The sequence below is a fragment of the Leopardus geoffroyi genome, chromosome A2 (assembly GCF_018350155.1).
Source record: "Leopardus geoffroyi isolate Oge1 chromosome A2, O.geoffroyi_Oge1_pat1.0, whole genome shotgun sequence".
NCBI lineage: Eukaryota > Metazoa > Chordata > Mammalia > Carnivora > Felidae > Leopardus > Leopardus geoffroyi.
In genome coordinates, this window is record NC_059331.1 from 91,182,048 (window position 1) to 91,201,371 (window position 19,324).

Genomic DNA, 19,324 nt, shown 5'->3' on the forward strand with positions numbered 1-19,324 from the left:
GAAAGTGAATTTAGAATAATAGTCATAAAATTAATCGCTGGGCTTGAAAAGGTGAAAAGAAAAATTAATTCCTAGATCTATGAGAACCAGAGAAACACAGTTGGTTAAGAGGTGAATACGAGTGTCCTTTTGTGCCCCAAAGTAAAACCACAATATTGATACCCCTGGAAATACTTTTAAGATGCCAAAGCAATGCTCAGACCACTGATTTCCAATACTGATGTCCTGATATGCGTAAGCACAATAGCTTAAAATCTCTCAATGGTTACTGCGAAACTATCAAAAACAAAAATAAGTCAGTCATTTTCTTTTAAATAAAATTTAATATAAAATTTTATTTAAAAGAAAATTATAAAAAAAAGAAAATTATATATGTATATGTGTGTGTGTGTGTATATATATATATATATGTGTGTATATATATATATACACACACACACACATATACATATATATATATACACACACACACATATATATTTATGTTAACTTGAGAAATACGTTCAAGTCGAACTATGATAAAGGTACCTTAATCCAACAAATATTAGAAATAAACAATCTACATACAGAACAATGAATAACTGCAAAAAACAAAAATCAGCAGACATTTAAGTGTCACTCACACCATGAAAGCATTATTTAAGTTGACAGTTCTGAGTCCATGAAATTGCCCATTTTCTCCTAGTGTTTCTACCCAATATGGACTGTAGAAGTCAAATCTAGACTGTGGAGAGCTACTGCCTCAACTCCAGCAAGTCAAATGAACTGTATTATATATTCTATAGATCAGATTCTACCTTGGTGATTCTGCCACTATTAATCAGAAAACGGAGGAGCTGGAAATGGATCATACAAATTATTCACCCTGGCCCCTATTCTCTCACAGAGAAAGAAACCATGATTCAGAGGTTCAATTACTTCAATCTAGATCACCCAGGTGGTTCACTGTTGATCAAGAACTATAAGCCAGGTTATATATAACCCAGCTCTTAAGGAAATTGGGACTAAACAGTAAGAATAAATACAAGGATACAAACACTGTAATTATATGTTGAAATAATTTTCAAGACAATTAAGCAAACAGGAGGCGAATATGTCTTTGAGGAGATTGGGATGTACTGAGATTTGTGAGGACTTGTTCCTCTTAAGAGACACACAGCATATCCCTATAATAAAAACCTACATATTCTTCTGTTCTCTTTCTGCTTTGCATTCATAGGGACCATGTTTTAAAATAGTAAGATTCTGGGGAGTTTTGATTCCTCACAATAAATACAAATGTGAAACAATCACATAGAAATAAGAATACCTGGGGACTGAAATCACTCCTGCTCCTGGTTTAGTAGGATTGCACCTCATTTTCACAGCAGTTGATCGGCCATTAACACAAGATGTTGTAGTTGTAGAAGACCTATTGAAAGGCAAATGTCATTCCACAGAACGGACATGACATAGATCACCAAGACATAAATATCCTGTGTAGAACTACTTCTATACTCTATGAAACAATGAAAAAGAAAAATGTGTCCAAGTTCACTAATTGAGAATTTTAATACAAACTGGGCTCATTTGCTTTCACTGCCAATGAAGAGTTGACTGTTTTCTCAGCTAAAGTGATAAGCTATCATCAAGGTGTTTAGCAAAGTTACTATAATTATAATCAAAGTCACAATCAAAAAAAATTTTTAAAGGGAAGAGAAGCCATGTCTACTTTTGCTGTTATTAAGATGTGTGAATTACAAATACTGTCTAGACAATGAAATAGAGTCTCTTTATTGCCTAATTTAAAAGAATATATATAACAGAAAAAAGACATCTATCTGAACTATAATACTTGCAAAATATTTCATGTTTCCTACTTTATGCTCAGTCTTCCATTTACAAACTAATCACTGATTATCTGTTAAGTATAAGCTATGACTCTAGGCACCCTGAAGAGACATTCTTTTGATTAAAATCGTCAAGGTAAGCGGCATCTTCACTTACTTATAAAAGAAATGCACATCTGGTATTTGGCTAGGTGGAAGTGGAAACATATCTTCTTTTATATTAATATTTTGCAATGTAGTTTCAACTGTCACTCCTAGATAACAATAAAAAAAAGCTATTAAGCAATACAGGAAAATTAGGTTTATTTAGTTTCTGTGTATATGAATAGAAAACAGCTTCACTTTGATACTGTCATTTGACCAGAAATATCGTATTAAATTAATGCGTTCATGGTAAGACTAAGAACCTTACGAAGCTCTATAGAATAAAAAAATAAAACAATCTACTCCCTAGCTCTGTTATTTTGTTTAAGTCACCTCACTTCCCTGGGTGTTATGTCCTAATTTGTAAAATTCAAGAAGTAAAATTGAGATAATCTCTAAAGCCCCTTCCAGCTCTGACATTTCAATAACCTAACAATATAAAAAGTTAGTTTTTGTAGAACAAGCTGGGTTATTTTGCTAATACAGCTTTCAACTCAGTATAGATATACTTGAGAAAACAAAAAATTTTGTGCCCTAATAATTTCCAGAAAATAACTCCAAAACTTGTTTAATCTAAAAGTCAGGCATTTTTCTCATTCCTGGTAGGCAAAATGAGAGCAGAGCCAAAATGCAAGCATTAACAGCAACCTCTCCTTCAGATGTGGAGTTCTGATGCTGAGCACAAGCTTGGTGACTGACCTTGGTGCTGAAAATTAAAGCTCAATTCCTCTGGAGTCTATAGCAATGGTCCTCAAATCTGCTGTATGTTAGAATCACCTATGAAGCTTGTTAGATTGATATGTTGTTAAATGTTTTATCACCATACCAGAGGTTCTAATGAACTGGATCCCTAAAAATAACTGAGAGGTCATTCTTCAAACTTTCCTATACCTTCCAGTCCACAAAGACAGAAGAAACAGGTAGGGAATAAAACTTGGCACATTCACCATTGCTAAGTGTCACCGGCTTACTTTTCATACAAGAAAATATGAAAACTGGTGGTAAATATTATGATTTAGATTTATACATTACTTTTTTTACTATTATTTTGTTTATAGTTTTGGTTTCCAAACTTATTTTGCTTCTTAAATTCCTAGAGAACTTGATGAAAGGCACAGACTCTCAAAAAACATCTTATCACGTATGAGTTAATATGTAAACTCAGAAGATACTTGTACTCACTTAGATGGATCAATAGATCTCAATTGTAGGAGCTTTTTAACCATGTTACAAAGGGATTAGAATTACCTATAGCCTTCATCATCTATGGCAAATACCAACACAATGACAAGTTATCAGTACTATAATTTTAGAATAACTGCATGCATGCATATAGGAACGAAATGAAGCTTACCTAAAAATGTATCTGCCAGAATGATGGACTGTGATGATAAGGCTGCTCGGAAACCCTTACTCTCAGAGGGAATAATAGTTGACTGGCATACATATGCTCCTACCAAATTCGTGTAATCATCTGACCCTGCCACCATTTCCTTTACTGTAAAGTCTGTTATATTGTTGGTACAAAGAGCCATCTTCTTCCCCTAGGAAAACAAAGTCATCAAGAGGTTTTACTGAAGAGTCATTCTCTAAAGTGGATCTCAAGAGAGCTAATGACTCTAGTAGAGCAGTGGCTCTCTCCTCACTGCAGAGATTCTGCTTTCAATAAAAGGAAGTGGGGCCCAGACACCAGCATTAAAAAAAAAAAAAAAAAAAAAAAGCTCTTGAGGAATTCCAACGTCTAACCAGGGTTGAGAGTCATTTAAGCTATAATGAATATATACACTCAATACTACACTGCTCATCCAACTACAAGCATCATTTATGCTGATGAAAGCCATCTAATTTAAGGAACTAAAATCATCTATGAAACCGTTGGTTCATAGGATAGCAATGCATTCAAAGAGACCAGATAACTCTGAGTGAAGGTTTTAATTCCAAAGGAGAAGACTTGCTCTTCCTTCTCCTTTACCGGCCTATTGTGGCAGAAAGGAAATGTGAAGGCTGAAGAAGAAAGCATAAAAGCCATATTGCAGCAAATTCATAGGACCCCCGTCTAAGTTCTTAATAGTTGGCCACTACATGTGTCTTTACTCAATGACATCTACCTACTCAACTACACAGTAAGTTGAAGAGAATACAGAGATTTACTTTTTTAATCATTTAATCAGTTGGAATATATAAAGTTAAAAGGCTATTTAAATATACTATAGTCCCACTGCAAATGACCATAGCTTTCTCTACAATTTCTATGAAGGAATATATAAGGGGGAAAAGGACATGATTTTACTGATTTTAGATGTAAAGTAAGCACACATGAGCATAAAGAAAAGAATACAGGTTTATCTTTCTTAATGCAGCTAACAATCCAAACTTAAAAAATTTTCTCCCTCTACCAAGCCTTCTCATACTACAGGTACAATATACTTTTACTAAGCTTAAGTTAAATGGCTGAAGCCAAGAAGATGAAAACAATGGAAAAGATGAGAGAGAAACTACTGAGGAAAGAAAGAGGTAAACTACAATAAAAGGAATGAGGACAAAAAGGAAAGAAAGAGGACAGAAAAGAAGAGGGGAAAGATGGAAGGAAAGACAGTGGTAACACAGGCACAAGAACAAAAAAAAAGCATAATATAATGTGTAACTAATCTCATTCACTGCTCCACTCAGTATTCAACATAACAGGTATTTAATATTTATTTATTTGTCAAATGAACTGAGTAACTAAGCAATAAAGTGTGTTTGATCTCTCCCTGTAAAATCAGGACAGGACAAACACTATACCAAATAAATTTACAGATCTTTTTGTCTGAAAACATCTGTGGTCATCAGATCTCTTTTTGTTTCCTTTGCACAAAGTGTGGCACAGCATCTCATAATGAAGACCACTGGAGATGCCAAAGTTAATATGGAAAGAAACATGGAGGAAATGCCTTATTACATTTTCATCATTGCTAATGGTGTATACATATACATACTCTCCTACCCCAACCTCATAGATCTATAAAAATACTGGGCATATAGTCCTGTAATTCATCCCATTACCAGCATTAATTGAGGTTCTGCTTCTTCCCATAGAAAAATAAGATCCCATTATTTATTAGCAGACACTACCTGATCAAGCGACATTTGTCTCCTGCTTACCTCCTTTTTTATTGTTGAATAAACTTCCTCTTGGAAGTCTTTTTCTTTTAAAACGGACAACATAAAGAACAGTAAAACGTTCCCAAACCAAAACTGCCAGACTGAAAAATAGGTGGGATTGACAAGCCTGACCCATTTTTACAAAAAATGAAAGATGCTTCAAGTACCTACACCATAACTCCAAGCTTTGGGCTTCAGTTGGCTAGATAAGTGCCTTGATGAATGCAGAACCAGACAAGGTTGGCCCTGCTGGAGAAAGCTGCCAGCTGGCCTGCTAGGAGGCAACACAGAATTTAAGCAATCACAGCTCAGTTTCTGACATTTGATTGTTAGTTCCCATAGAGATTTTATTGGGCCATCAACACAGAAAATATCAACTCAGGCAAAGCCGAAATACAGCTCCATCTCACTTTGACAGCCAGAACTCACCTCATGCCCACATAAACTAATATTGAAGAAATGGAAGTATTTTGTTCCTTTGGAAGTAAAGCTGGGTCCATTCATTAACGAGCCCACGCTGCTGAGGTTGCTGAAGTCATAGTGCAAACTCTGATTTTCTTTTTCATGGTGGAAAAAGCAGTCACTATAGCAAACTGAGTGGTCCTTTGATTAGAGATTAAGAAATTAAAAAATATACAGCACAAAAGAAAATATTAGCTGCTATGAACAATGTGTTTCCAAAAAGTTCTATGTTTGAAACTCTTTCAGTAATTTTGTCCTAGTTATATTTTACCATACGAATATAGAGAATTTCCAAACACTAATTAGATTTTCCTAGGTAGAGTTCAGGAAAATCAGCATTTCTTAAAAGTAAGAGTGAAGTTACTCCAACACTAGTTTCTTGTATTAAGGTATTTTAATAAACAGCCACAAGTCCCTGTTACTCCAGTATCAACATACAGGAAAACTACTTTCTCTTTCACCCAAAAATGCCATCAACCTTTGCCCTTAAAATGTTCTAAGATATACTTGTTCTCCATATATTTCTATGCCCTGCCTACAGAGGTAGTTTACTTGCTCTACCTTAACAGAAGACACAAAATATCAATTTTAATATTTTTGGAAGGCATTCTTATTTGAGTGCTTTCCTTACTATTTTATGCCCCCAGGAATTAGGACCTTCATGGCACATATTAAGTGCTTAAGAAATGTTAAGGGCAGAAAACACACACACAAAAATGAAAAAGCCATTTCCAAATATAGCTAGCAACTTTGTAGTTGCCGGAGAAATATTAAAGGGAACTTCTGAGTTTCTTTATGAAGGTGTGTCTTCCCGGGAACAACTGAAATGCACACTCACTTACCTGAGTGCTTCTACTCCCAGGCCCACATGGAATACAAGCCTCCTTGCCATAGACTTGATGTATGGACAGGTAGGTGTCAGGTGGACACTCCTTGCACTGGTTGGTTTCTTTCTCAATGTAGTGGCCTGGGGGGCAGGGGACACACGATGAGCCCGACTGTTCAGAACCGAGGGCACAGGCACGGCATGAGGACGCCACCCCATCAACTGCATTAGTGGCAGTGATAGAATAAATCTTCACCATGTCATTGATGAACCGTCTATTCTAAAAAGAGAGCAGAAAGTAATGACTTCTGCCTTGGGGCTGAGTTGTAAAACCAGAGTGTTTTGTGTTGATATCACCAAAGAACCAAGCAGAGTGTTCCAGCCGAACAGTTTATCAGTGACAATGGATTAATATTATTTCTTCTCAGTTCTTTTAAAAAACAACCTTCGATCTTAACACTAGAAGCTAATTTCCTCAGTAATCGAGTTCCAGGAGTTTAGCCACAATCACTACAAGATCTGTCACAAGTGGTACAAACTCAGGCATGTTTATAGGCTTTACATCTGGATGAACTGGTATGGTTTAACAGTGGAACAACTTTATCTCCCATACTTGTTTATTCGGGTATAAGCCTAAAAGTAATGATACCATAGGATGTTTGCAGTGTGGCAAGTGGAAAAGCTTTGGACAAGGGAGTAGTCTTGGAAGACCAGGACTCTGGTCCTCACCCAAACACTGTGTAATACTGATGCCATCACACCACCCCTTTGGGACTCTCTTTCCCTCTCTAGTCCTTTCCCTAGCCTATGACTGATTTCCACCAAAAAGATGCATAGTAGAGAGCAAAACCTGGCCCTGACTATACTTTTCCTTCTTCTGACACTGCATCAAAGAAGATCTAGTTCCCACCAGGCAATGGGCACCACTTTATCAGTAGAGAGCAATGCTAACCGAGATAACTTAATGTTTGTTTCTTGTCTGGGGTAAAGAAAAAAGTCAAGGAAGCATTCCATAGCACATTCATGCCCCACATTATGGTAATCCAAACACTGGTCAAGAACAATTAGAGTCAAGTAACATCTGGGAATGGGTTCCCTGATGAAAGTCTGAAGAGAAAAGAGAAAATGTTCTGCATTTGCTACCACAGCTTTAAGTGGTTTACTTTGTTTTCACCTTGGATAGTCACGTCTATGGAGATCCACATAAATAACAGTCCTGCTACTATTGAAACATACAATGGAATTTACGTACGGGAGAATTAAGGTCTACTCTAGCAGGGAAAGTAAAAGAGAATAAATAATTCTGTGTGTTAACCCACTCATGTGTAATACACACTCTCCAGGCTGTAAAAGGAGACACAACTACAAGGAAATAATAAACTAACACCAGTTGATGGCTCCTGGACAAATGTCAGATCATTCAGAAAAAGAGGAAGACGGTCACCAGCCTTCTCAAAGTCTCAGAAAGCTTTAACAATATGTTTTTAAATAACTACAAAATTAGATTTTGCTTCTCTTAAGCTTTCAGCAAATCTATCTGTTCAGTGGAGAACAATCCAAAGATACACTGTGTTACTCAATTCCATACATTCTTGCTCTCAAAATATATATATACCATTTTTGTACAAATCTACTCCATAACCAAATGATTGATTCTACATCAATAAAAAAACTAAGTCTTTCCCTCCAAGAGATTTGAATGATCATTTTGTATGAATTTCCACTGGGAGCATCATCTTTGTGTTAAAAAAAAAAAAGTGCGTGGAACTTACATCTTGGCCCTGATTAGTTCTCTGGAATGCCCATGTAAATGTAAATGTTGCATTCTTGAAGATGATGTGGGTATAAGCTTGTTTTTCTTTGGTTCCACCCCATGATTCCACCACATTGGTACTTTTTCTATTAATATCCTAAAATATAGTAGAAAAATATAAACAAAAAAGGCATAAACTCAGTATGGATATACATATGTATACACTACAAATATGTGTGTATTTACAGTAATCCCTGTAAGGTTAGTGAATATTTATCTGGAGGGCACATAACTCTAGAGCTCTCAAAACATGCTTCAAGTCTACATAAGCACTCACTAGCTTATTAATTACAATTTTTAAACCACGTTGTCAATGTAACCTGAAAGAGGTCTCAAATTATAGTATATTTAAGGGTGTATGTGTGTGTGTGTGTGTGTGTCTGTGTGTGCACCTACAAGCATATGACTCTAGCTTGGGAAATACACTTAGAAGGGAAATGTAATTCCTCAAACTTCTCACAGTAAACTTCTAGAACCCTCACAGAATAGCAAGGTTTTCCATGTTTATCTTTTTTCATTGAGAGATTCTGCCAGGCAGGTCTTGCACAGGAATTATAAGTTCCCCCTGAACTATACTTGCAACTTCCAGGCTTCCCCAAGTGCAGACTAACCAGAACATTATTTTAAGTTCATGAAATCTTCTCCTGCTTAAACCTGAATTCCAAAGGATAATTTTGTATCATATTTTATTTCTGATTTCCTTAGCTAAATTCAATATTCAGAATAATATACCAAGGTATAACATTTCAACCAATATGCTGTCATTAATGTGGTGAGAAGGCAAATAAAGTAAGTCAACCGATGTAATATGCATCTAATTAATTTGAAGTGAAAACTTCAGCTAACCTTGAATTTTCTAATTAGTGTTGACTGCAGAAACCTTAACAGAGGGCTTAGAAATTTGGATGGGCTTCTGTTATCTGGGATGTTGACAATACAGTGGCATGAGCTCAAAATATGTCTGTTTCTTTCTATGATGTAAACATAGGAGTCAAACATTATAACGTAATCAAATATGGTACAAAGATATGTGTCTTGAGTTCACACCACAGAAAGGAATAACAGAATGTGTTTGTCATACATTGCAGAACTTCCCCAGCTTACTAAACAACCAAACCAGGATACATGCCACTTCCTAAAAGAAGCTCATACAACACAGATAGTGCTTTGTTAAACACTATCTTTCTAGATGCTTATTCCAATAATAAAAGGAACTTATTGCATTATTGCAAATAATACCGTCTTACCTCTGTAAAACACTGCATGATTCTGACAGCATTCCTATATGCTATTTAATGATATCACAAAAAAATCCTATGAGAAAACCAAATCTAACAGGAAAGAAAATGAGCAGATTCTGCTATGAGCTAAAAACTATAAGGTTGATTCATGAAAATAAATACCTGTGATCCCTACCCTCAAGAGTGCTTGGCCAAGTGAGAGAGACAAAAACATCAATACAGTCACATGACTGAAATAGAGTTTTCTTGAAGGGTTTCAGGAGCACACTGGAGAGAGTGGCTAATTTTACTTAAAGGATTGAAAGAAAGCTTCCCAGAAGAGGTGACGTTTGAGCAAGGCTTGAATTATGAGTAAGAGTTCACCAGACAAAAGGGGAAAAGGAAGAATGTTATTCTGGCTTAGAGTGTCAAGGCATGAGAACTGAAGTACAGGGTGTTCCTGTAACAAATTCAGGGTGTCTACAGAGATGTGAGTAGTAATAACAGTAGGCTTGGTAACAGAGGCTGGGCTAAGAGTACAAAAAGCCATATAGATACCATGCTAAGGAATTTTAAGTGTATTCAAAGGCTGCTAGTTCTTAAAACTGAGTTGATGTTAGGACTACTCCCATGGCTGGTTAAAATACAGATTTAGTCTCATTACAACTAGGATGAAGCTCAGAAAGCTACATTTCTAACAAATTCTCAGGTGATGCTGGTCCAGGGACCATACTTTAATAACCATTGCCACAGGCAATAAAAAAACCACCAAGGGAAAGTAGGTAGATTTGATGTTGAGGCCTCTAATAGTGTTTGTACGTTTATAATTTTGACAGCAGCATATATGAGAGAATTGAGAAAAAAGAATAGAGACTGCTGTTGAGAAATAATGGGAGTCTGGATTTCAGCAATGGCACCAAGGATGAAGAGGAATTAAAGGGTTAAAGAAATCGGCAGAGCTGGGAATTGAATATTTATTGGTTATTTGTGGTATAATAAATGGATGTGTTAAAGATAATTCACGATCTTCTTTTACTACTACAAAGTCAATTTTTCTTTTTCAGAACAAAATAGTCTGCCTTCCTTTAATCTGGTAGTAATCACAAATATTTAAATCTTCATCTTGTATATCATGTAGGAAATTGTTAATAGCCTGTTAATGAGCTGCTAAAAGACTATTGGGGAAAAAAGCAAAAACAAATCATGTCTACGAAGTCACTACTTACAGTGCTAAAATCCTAGCCAACAACCTAACAGCCATATGAGGTCTTAATAAATTTTGTGTTGCTACTTTTCTCAACCTAAGACTTGAAATATATGGGCATCAAGAAAAAGTAGGTGAAATTAGAACATGCACAAAGTAAAGTCCTTGTCTACATTTATTAAACTTAACAATGAAGAGTTTTCTTTCTTCCTGATGACTTACACTCCCATTATATTCTACCTTCACTTTATTAATACAGGTTTTTCCCTCCTGATGGTTTGAAGTACTGAATGGTTATTAGAGACGAATTTTTCATTGTGCTGGTGGCATATTTTTAGGAAGGAATTTTTACCAGATTAATATCCCCTGACTTCCATCAATTGCCCAAGTCCCCTCACTCAGTCTTTCCCATGAAGAACACAAGCTTTCTTTGTGGGTTACATTGCACATTTCTTAGTGACTTGTTTAGACATTTTTTTTTAAATTTTTTTAATGTTAATGTACTTTTGAGAGAGACAGAGTGTGAGTAGGGGAGGGGCAGAGAGAGAGGAAGACACAGAATCCGAAGCAGGCTCCAGGGTTGGGCTGTCAGCACAGAGCTCAACGCAGGGCTGGAACTCAGGAACCATGAGATCATGACCTGAGTGGAAGTCAGAAGTCAGAAGTTCAACCGACTGAGTCACTCAGGTGCCCCTAGATATTTTTTAATTTTTTGGAAGGGTCTAAGAATGGGAAGGAAAATGGAATTCTTATCCAAACCTGCATAAATGAATTGACACTTGAAAGAAAACGCTAAGCTTAGAAACCCTCTTTCACTTACCACCATGAAATACAGAACACAGTCAGCCGAACAGAGGGTCTCAAAGACAAATGTTATTCTTCCAAGTTCAGAACCCATGGCTCCAGTCATAGATGTTGGTGGTCTAGTTGACAGATTAAAATTACAATATTTATAGTATTTTGTAAATACAATATGGAACAAAACTAAGTCACTTTTTCTATTAAGCTGAAAGCCATGCTCATCTCTTCTCCTAATCAATGGCTGCCTCCAGCCACAACTTCTTCCTCACTCAATCTCTGCACACCCATACCATTCCAGTAGTCTACACAACCATGTTAATGTGCTTGAATCTCCTACTATAAATACTACCATCCATCTAAAGCAGGAAAAAGATGCCTTACTAGGAAGCTTCAACATGGGGAACTAAACCCAAATGGGATTTAAAGAGTTATAACATACTACTTTACAGAGAAAACTGAGAGAAAAATAAATATATAAACCAAAGGATACTCCCATAAACTACTTGGACTAAGACCTCTTCATTAAGCATCCAAGAATCATGGTCATTGTAACATTTGGACAGAATTAGTGTTAAAAGCTTTGAGCTTCATCTAAGTAATATACAACTAACAGTTATAATTTCTCAATCACCAATTTTACAGATATTCTTAAATGTAATACATTATCCTATAACAACCTGTTACTTGCTAAGTCCGTCACAATATAAGTATATGTTATGAAGGCAGTCATACTTCAACTATTTCTATAGGGAAGCAGGCATGAGGATTCTTACAGAAGGGAATCAGAATTGGTTTTCCTTACTTAAATCCTGGGATATGCAAGTTTAAGATCAGGTAATCATTATCCGAACCTCCAGCCCCACTCTGGATATGATCTCCAGCCACCTCCCAACCTGGAAATGAGATAAGGCATCTTTATCAGTAAAAATTCCGTTAATGATTTCCAACAACCTTTTTAAATAAGGTTTAAAAAAAGGACTACTGGTGCTTACCTTCAAAGTTAGAAATACTCCCTCAAAATTCCCTATTTTTACATTGCAGTAGCAAATTACATGCAGAGGTAGACTCCTAAATATCAATAGACATTCTATATGATTCCCCAGGAAGAATCAAGTAATACATACTTTTGCATCGAAGCTATTCAATGAGAAAACTAACAAGTTTTCTCAATTAGGCTTTTTTTTTTTTAACTAAAACAGATGGTCTTTATCCATTTTAATAAATTGAGATGGAAAATCTTAGTCTTCAGGTAACCAACGGAAACTAAAAATGTCAAATTACTTAATGAAGATTGGGGTCCAGCGTTCTTTCTTCTAGTTTGCTCTATTATTGTTCCCTAATTTAAAACTCCTGTTCTGCCTTCATTCACTTATTTATTTACTCAAGTGGCATGCACTGAGTGCCAGGAACCATGCAGTAGGGGTAGAAAGACAAGACTGGGTCTACACTCACTGAGGAGTCAGGAGAATAAAAGAGAGAAAGGCGCATGCTAACTACTGTCAACAGTATAGTTGCAGCTGCACATAGAAGGTGATGGAAGGTCTGTCCTCTGCGCAGAAACAATCAATATACTATAGGCTGAAAGGGGCCTCTTACATAAGGAAAGGAAAAGCATCCCCACACACACCATTATTTACTTGTTTTCAGAAATTCTATTTATATTTATTATAAAATTTTGAAAGCCACAGAAAAATTGAGAAATGAAAATTAAACGTACTTTTAATAAAATAAATAAAACCAGTGTTAACATTTTGAGGAGTTTCTTTTCACTATCTTTTGATGCACACGTTTCTACATCACTGAGCTCTTACTGTTGATAACATTTTGTGCCATGGTTTTATATGGTAACATTACTGCATATGAATTTTATCCATAAATACTTTACCAACATATTTATGACTGAATTAATAGTTTATCATGAGACAGATATAATTAATATCTATAATTTACCAAATCACACTACTTGATTTATCTCCTTGTTTTTTTTAAGTTTATTTATTTTGAAAGAGAGAGAGAGAGAATGAGGCAGAGACAAAGTCTCAGCAGGCTCTGCACTGTCAGGGCAGAGCCCAACATGAGGCTCAAAACCACAAACTGTGAGATCATGACCTGAGCTGAAGTCAAGAGTCAGATGCTTAACCAAGTGAGCCACTCAGGTTCCCCTGGACTTACCTCCTTTTGACCACACATCCAATTTAACCATTTGGGTTGTTTTTACCTTTTAGCTAGTATAAATGACACTACAATACTAAACCTATTTTTGGTAAAGTTTTTCTGTATTTGTCTAGAAAAGAATCTCAGTAAAATAATTACTAGGTCAAATAAATATATTTTTAAACCAGTGTTCTGTGTTGTTACCGTGACTTGGAAAGCAATGTGTGCCAAGGAGGAATGTTTATTAAATATGGTAAAACTGGGGCGCCTGGGTGGCGCAGTCGGTTAAGCGTCCGACTTCAGCCAGGTCACGATCTCGCGGTCCGTGAGTTCGAGCCCCGCGTCAGGCTCTGGGCTGATGGCTCAGAGCCTGGAGCCTGTTTCCGATTCTGTGTCTCCCTCTCTCTCTGCCCCTCCCCCGTTCATGCTCTGTCTCTCTCTGTCCTAAAAATAAATAAACGTTGAAAAAAAAAAATTAAAAAAAAAAAAAATATATGGTAAAACTATGGGACACTGGGTAGCTCAGTCAGTTAAGCATCTGACTCTTGATTGAAGCTCAGGTCACGATCTCACGGTTTAGAAAATTGAGTCCCACCTCAGGCTCCCTGCTGACAGCACAGAACCTGCTTGGGATTCTCTCTCTCCTCTCTGCCTCCTGCTCCCACTCGCATTTGCATGCTTTCTATCAAAATAAACAAACAGGGGCGCCAGGGTGGCTCAGTCAGTTAAGCGTCCCACTTCGGCTCAGGTCACCATCTTGCGGTCCGTGAGTTCGAGCCCCGCACTGGGCTCTGTGCTGACTGCTCAGAGCCTGGAGCCTGTTTCAGATTCTGTCTCCCTTCTCTCTGACCCTCCCCCGTTCATGCTCTGTCTCTGTCTCAAAAATAAATAAGCGTTAAAAAAATTTTTTTTAATAAAATAAAATAAACAAACATTTTAAATAAATAAATAAATAAATAAAAACTAAACGAAAAAAATGAAACAATTCATACTTCCTTGAAACTTCCCACTTCCAAGTGATGGCCTCTTAACATTTCAATGTATTTCTTTTCAATCATTTTTCTAGTACACACTTTAAATAGACCTTAGATTTTACTATTTACTCTATTTTCTGATTTTTTCATTAGCAATGTCTTCTGATTTTTCTATTATTATATTAAAAACATTTCCCCATCTAATTTTAATTACTCAATAATATATGGTATGCTTACAACATAATTTTATTTAATTATATCGCATTGTTGAAAATTTAGTTTTTCTCCTAAGTAACACTAAAGTTAACGTAGTTTTCCATAATTTCTCTCTTCACATCTTCACATTGTTTCCCTCATATAAATTCCCAGAAATAGAATTAATGGGTTGGAGAATAGGAACATTCAAAATTCTTGAAACAGTGTCAAAGTGTTTTCCGTATGACTGCCATTTTTTAAATTTTTTTTTTCAACGTTTATTTATTTTTGGGACAGAGAGAGACAGAGCATGAACGGGGGAGGGGCAGAGAGAGAGGGAGACACAGAATTGGAAACAGGCTCCAGGCTCTGAGCCATCAGCCCAGAGCCTGACGCGGGGCTCGAACTCACGGACCACGAGATCGTGACCTGGCTGAAGTCGGACGCTTAACCGACTGCGTCACCCAGGCGCCCCTGACTGCCATTTTTAATGCTTGTATAACGTCTGCTTAGTAATGCTTTTAATGCTTGTATAACATCTGTAATAACATCTGATTAGTACAGCATAACTTTCATAAACATCATCTATCGCCGGATTGACCATTTCAAATTCTGTTACCACAGAAAATGCTCTATGAACACCTTCATGGATAAACAGTGACTTGTCTCCAATTATAGGTAACTCTTAGGCAAACTTCCAATACATGAAGATTTACTTCTGCATTATCTCCTCTACGACTGTGTAAAACTCAGACTGACAAGACATGAATCTCAAAGTACTCCAAATCACACAATCAAGCTGGTCAAAGCACATCTATGTGAACCCCATGACTGGGTGACTACCTCATGAAACAGGCTGTTCCTGGGCCTCTCACTTAGGTCCCCGTTCTTTTCAATGCTACTCCTCTCAAAGATTGATATTGAACTGTCCAGACACAAAAATACACATCACCTTTTCATCTTTATTTTTGTATTGTATTTTTCACATTACTATTTGCTATTCTAATATCACATACTAATACCGCAGAAATGTCTATTTCTCAAATTAATAACTGAATATTCCTGAAAATTGGCAAAAATATAAATTTTAGCCTCTAAGTAAAGGAGGGAATAAGTGGCTACCAAGTAGTGTCATGAGAGTTAGACTAAATTCTCTAAAAGATCAAATAAAAGTTCCAGATAGGGTTGCCTGGGTGACTCAGTCAGTTAAGCGTCCAACTTCAGCTCAGGTCATGATCTTGCAGTTCACTGGTTCGAGCCCCATGTCGGGCTCTGAGCTGACAGCTCAGAGACTGGAGGCTGCTTCGGATTCTGTGTCTCCCTCACTCTCTGCCCTTCCCCCACTTGTATTCTGTCTCTCTCAAAAATAAATAAAAAACATTAAAAAAAATTTTTTTTAATGTTCCAGAAGATCTTTACAAATGAATACACACACACACACACACACACACACACACACACACACACACACACACACCCCTATCAATGCTTTCATGAAATCATTCAATTCCCTGGCCTTCCCATCTTATTTTTCCTCCATAGGTCTTAACTTCCTCAACTTAGAATTCAATCCAGGATCAACATACACCTTCATGGTCAGGTAATAACTACTCTATTGTTTCTTCTTCTTAGGATAATTTCCTAGAAATGGGATTAGTAGTCAAGAAAGAAAGTATTTCATAATGTTTAATATATATTAAGGCTTTTTCTTTCCCACTCTCACTATGCTTAACCAACATTATTCAAAGACCTACGGCTTTTCAATCTTTGTGTTCATGTATTCACCTCACTTCCCACATCCCAAGTTTATTTATTGCAGATAGGTACTGATTTAAAACAGATGCAACTATAAAGAACTTTTTTAAAACAAAACATAAAATGGAGAAAAAGTGAGCTCATAAAAATTTCTAAGGAGATGATAAAAGTAAAAGGATGTATTTTGGTGTAAAACTCTATTACTTGTGACACCTACTCCGAGCATCAAGTTCAAAAATACACACAGGTGGGGCACCTGGGTGGCTTAGTCAGTTGAACATCTGACTTTGGCTCAGGTCATGATCTCACGGTTTCTGAGTTCAAGCTCCAGACAGGGCTCACTGTTGTCAGCACAGAGCCCACTTCGGATCTTGTGTCCCATTATCTCTGTCTCTCTCTCTCTCTGCCCTCCCCTGCCTGTGTTCTCTTTCAAAAATAAACAAACATTTAAAAAAATACACACATAGATACTGTCACTCATTCAACCAGCAAATATTGCAGAACAAATAGGTGCTAGCCTCTCTCAGGTCTTAAAATTATAGAATAAAATTTAGCCACCATCTTACACAGTATTCTGTCACACTTGCAAGTTTTCAATAAGTAGGGTTCATACATATTTTGTACAGACAGTCACAGATTTCACAGGGAAGGGGAATTAGAGATGATTTCACCTCTCAATACAGCTCAGTGCTGAGCTAAACTCAACAAATCCTGGCAGAAATGCTGTCATACTACTCTTCAAAATGGCAAATGACATAAGTTTTATTACATCCCTCAGTGATCTTATTCTGGTATTTATAACCATAAATGATGATCATCAGTATCTACTTCAAAACTGACTCCAAAGAAATGCAAAATAGTTCATATTCTTACAGAAAAGTCAACTGGCTCTGACACCACATTTACTATTTTGATGTGAGGGCTGGAAGACAGACACGTAGCCAACTGATAAGATTGAGGTTCCTCATACCCATATATGGTATGTTTCTTAGAGACCTGGGTCCAAGAGTCTCTATTACCCAAATATATTCATTAGGTAGGTGAATTCTGAACTCACCATTCATTCCGTCACACTTTGAATTCCCAACATTAAAGCAGGAAGTTTTCATGTTGCCAGGAAGGACATTCCACCATTTGTATTCAAACCCAAGCGCAGGCTCCATTCCAGCGGGACACGGCCTACATTCTACAAGAGACAGGTGAAATAAACAATTACAATTAAACCACATCTGGACATCTTCCTCTTCCTCTAAGGACTACTAAACTTTAATTAGCAAAAAGGGAAGTGGGAAGGAGAGATACTAGAGCGCCAATTCGCTTAAGAATTAATAACTTTCTCTAGGGGCGCGTGGGTGGCTGAGTGAGTTAAGCATCCAACTTCAGCTCAGGTCATGATCTCGCGGTTCATGAGTTCGAGCTCCACGTCGGGCTCTGTGCTGACAGCATGGAGCCTGGAGCCTGCTTCGGATTCTGTGTCTCCTTCTCTTTCTGTTCCTCCCCTGTGTGTGCTCTCTCTCTCTCTCCCAAAAATAAATAAACATTAAAAAAAAAAGAGTAACTTTGTCAAAGAAATCTGCAACAAAAAATATTTCTGCATATAGTTTACCCTATACACTTGACTCGCATGAAAAAAGGAAAAGGATAAATATGAAATATTTTAAAATTACTTTTTCCTTAAATCTGAGAGTAACTGATAATATCAAATCACCCTCCACAAGAAGGGTAATCTGAAACTAGTTATCTTATATGTGACCTTAGAATCAGTCCCATCTACCTTGCAAGCAAGGAAATATTTCAACTTTCCTATTGTTTATTAAACTTAACAGAGTATTATACCATGTAATTATGGACTGATTACTTGAAATTCAAAATACTCACTATGTTGAAAACTGACCATAGTTGTTGAGAGATATGGAAAGAGGCAGGTTTATAAATAAACCTGATTTAAATTAACATCTGCAACAATGAAATGGAAGGATCCTTCCCAACCATTTCCGAATTTGCCCAACACACTTTGCATTAATCACATCAGTAGAGAGAAATATTTACTGAGCAAACACTTCTTGATACCAAAGCACTACTATAGGACACATTTTTACATAACCTGGTCAGTGACAATGAGCTAGATATTATTATCCACAATTTTACAGATGGGAAAATTGAGGTTCAAAAGGTTTAAGTAACTGGGGTGCCTAGATGGCTCAGTCCGTTAAGTGTCCAACTCTAGATTTCAGCTCAGGTCATGATCTCACGGTCCCTGAGTTTGAGCCCTGTGATGGGCTCTGTGCTGCTGGTACAGAGCCTGCTTGGGATTCTCCCTCTCTCTCGCTCTCTACTCCTTCCCCACTTGTGCTTTCTCTATCTCTCAAAATAACTAAACTTAAAAAAAAAAGGTTTAAGTAACTTAGATCAATCATACTAAATGTCACCTATAGGATGTGGATTCAAAATGAAGTCAATTAGACTCCTGAGTCCTTCTTATGCTATCTATCACAGGCTCTAGATAGTAAATATATGGCATGGCTATATTCAAGTGAGATGGCTATAACTGAAATGCATTTTAATTTTTGTCTATGAAAATTAAAACAAACTCTGTACACTATTTTCTAAATTATTTGATATACACTAAAACTTTCCCAACTGTACACTCTGAAACAACTTAGAGACTATTTTCACTGCCATGTGATCAAGCAATTTTTGCTATTATTATAGCACAAAATGTAAATTAGAGGAGGTTATGTTTTATGCTTGCATTCACATATGTGTACACTCTCACCAAAAAATGAGTGCTTATCCTTAATCA

At 36.6% G+C, this 19,324-nt stretch overlaps 1 protein-coding gene across 2 annotated transcripts in view; it reads right to left on the reverse strand.

Moving 5' to 3' along the window:
• Window positions 1–19,324, reverse strand: part of ELAPOR2 (endosome-lysosome associated apoptosis and autophagy regulator family member 2) — a 178,487-nt gene that overhangs the window by 30,541 nt on the left and 128,622 nt on the right. For both annotated transcript variants that reach the window (XM_045494660.1, XM_045494661.1), the window contains 9 exons: window positions 17,579–17,707; window positions 12,246–12,336; window positions 11,463–11,565; window positions 8,178–8,315; window positions 6,422–6,685; window positions 5,547–5,720; window positions 3,328–3,517; window positions 1,987–2,083; window positions 1,310–1,411 (listed from right to left, as the gene is read on the reverse strand). In XM_045494660.1, coding sequence (XP_045350616.1) covers window positions 1,310–1,411; window positions 1,987–2,083; window positions 3,328–3,517; window positions 5,547–5,720; window positions 6,422–6,685; window positions 8,178–8,315; window positions 11,463–11,565; window positions 12,246–12,336; window positions 17,579–17,707 — 1,288 coding nt within the window. The remainder of the gene's footprint in view (window positions 1–1,309; window positions 1,412–1,986; window positions 2,084–3,327; window positions 3,518–5,546; window positions 5,721–6,421; window positions 6,686–8,177; window positions 8,316–11,462; window positions 11,566–12,245; window positions 12,337–17,578; window positions 17,708–19,324) is intronic.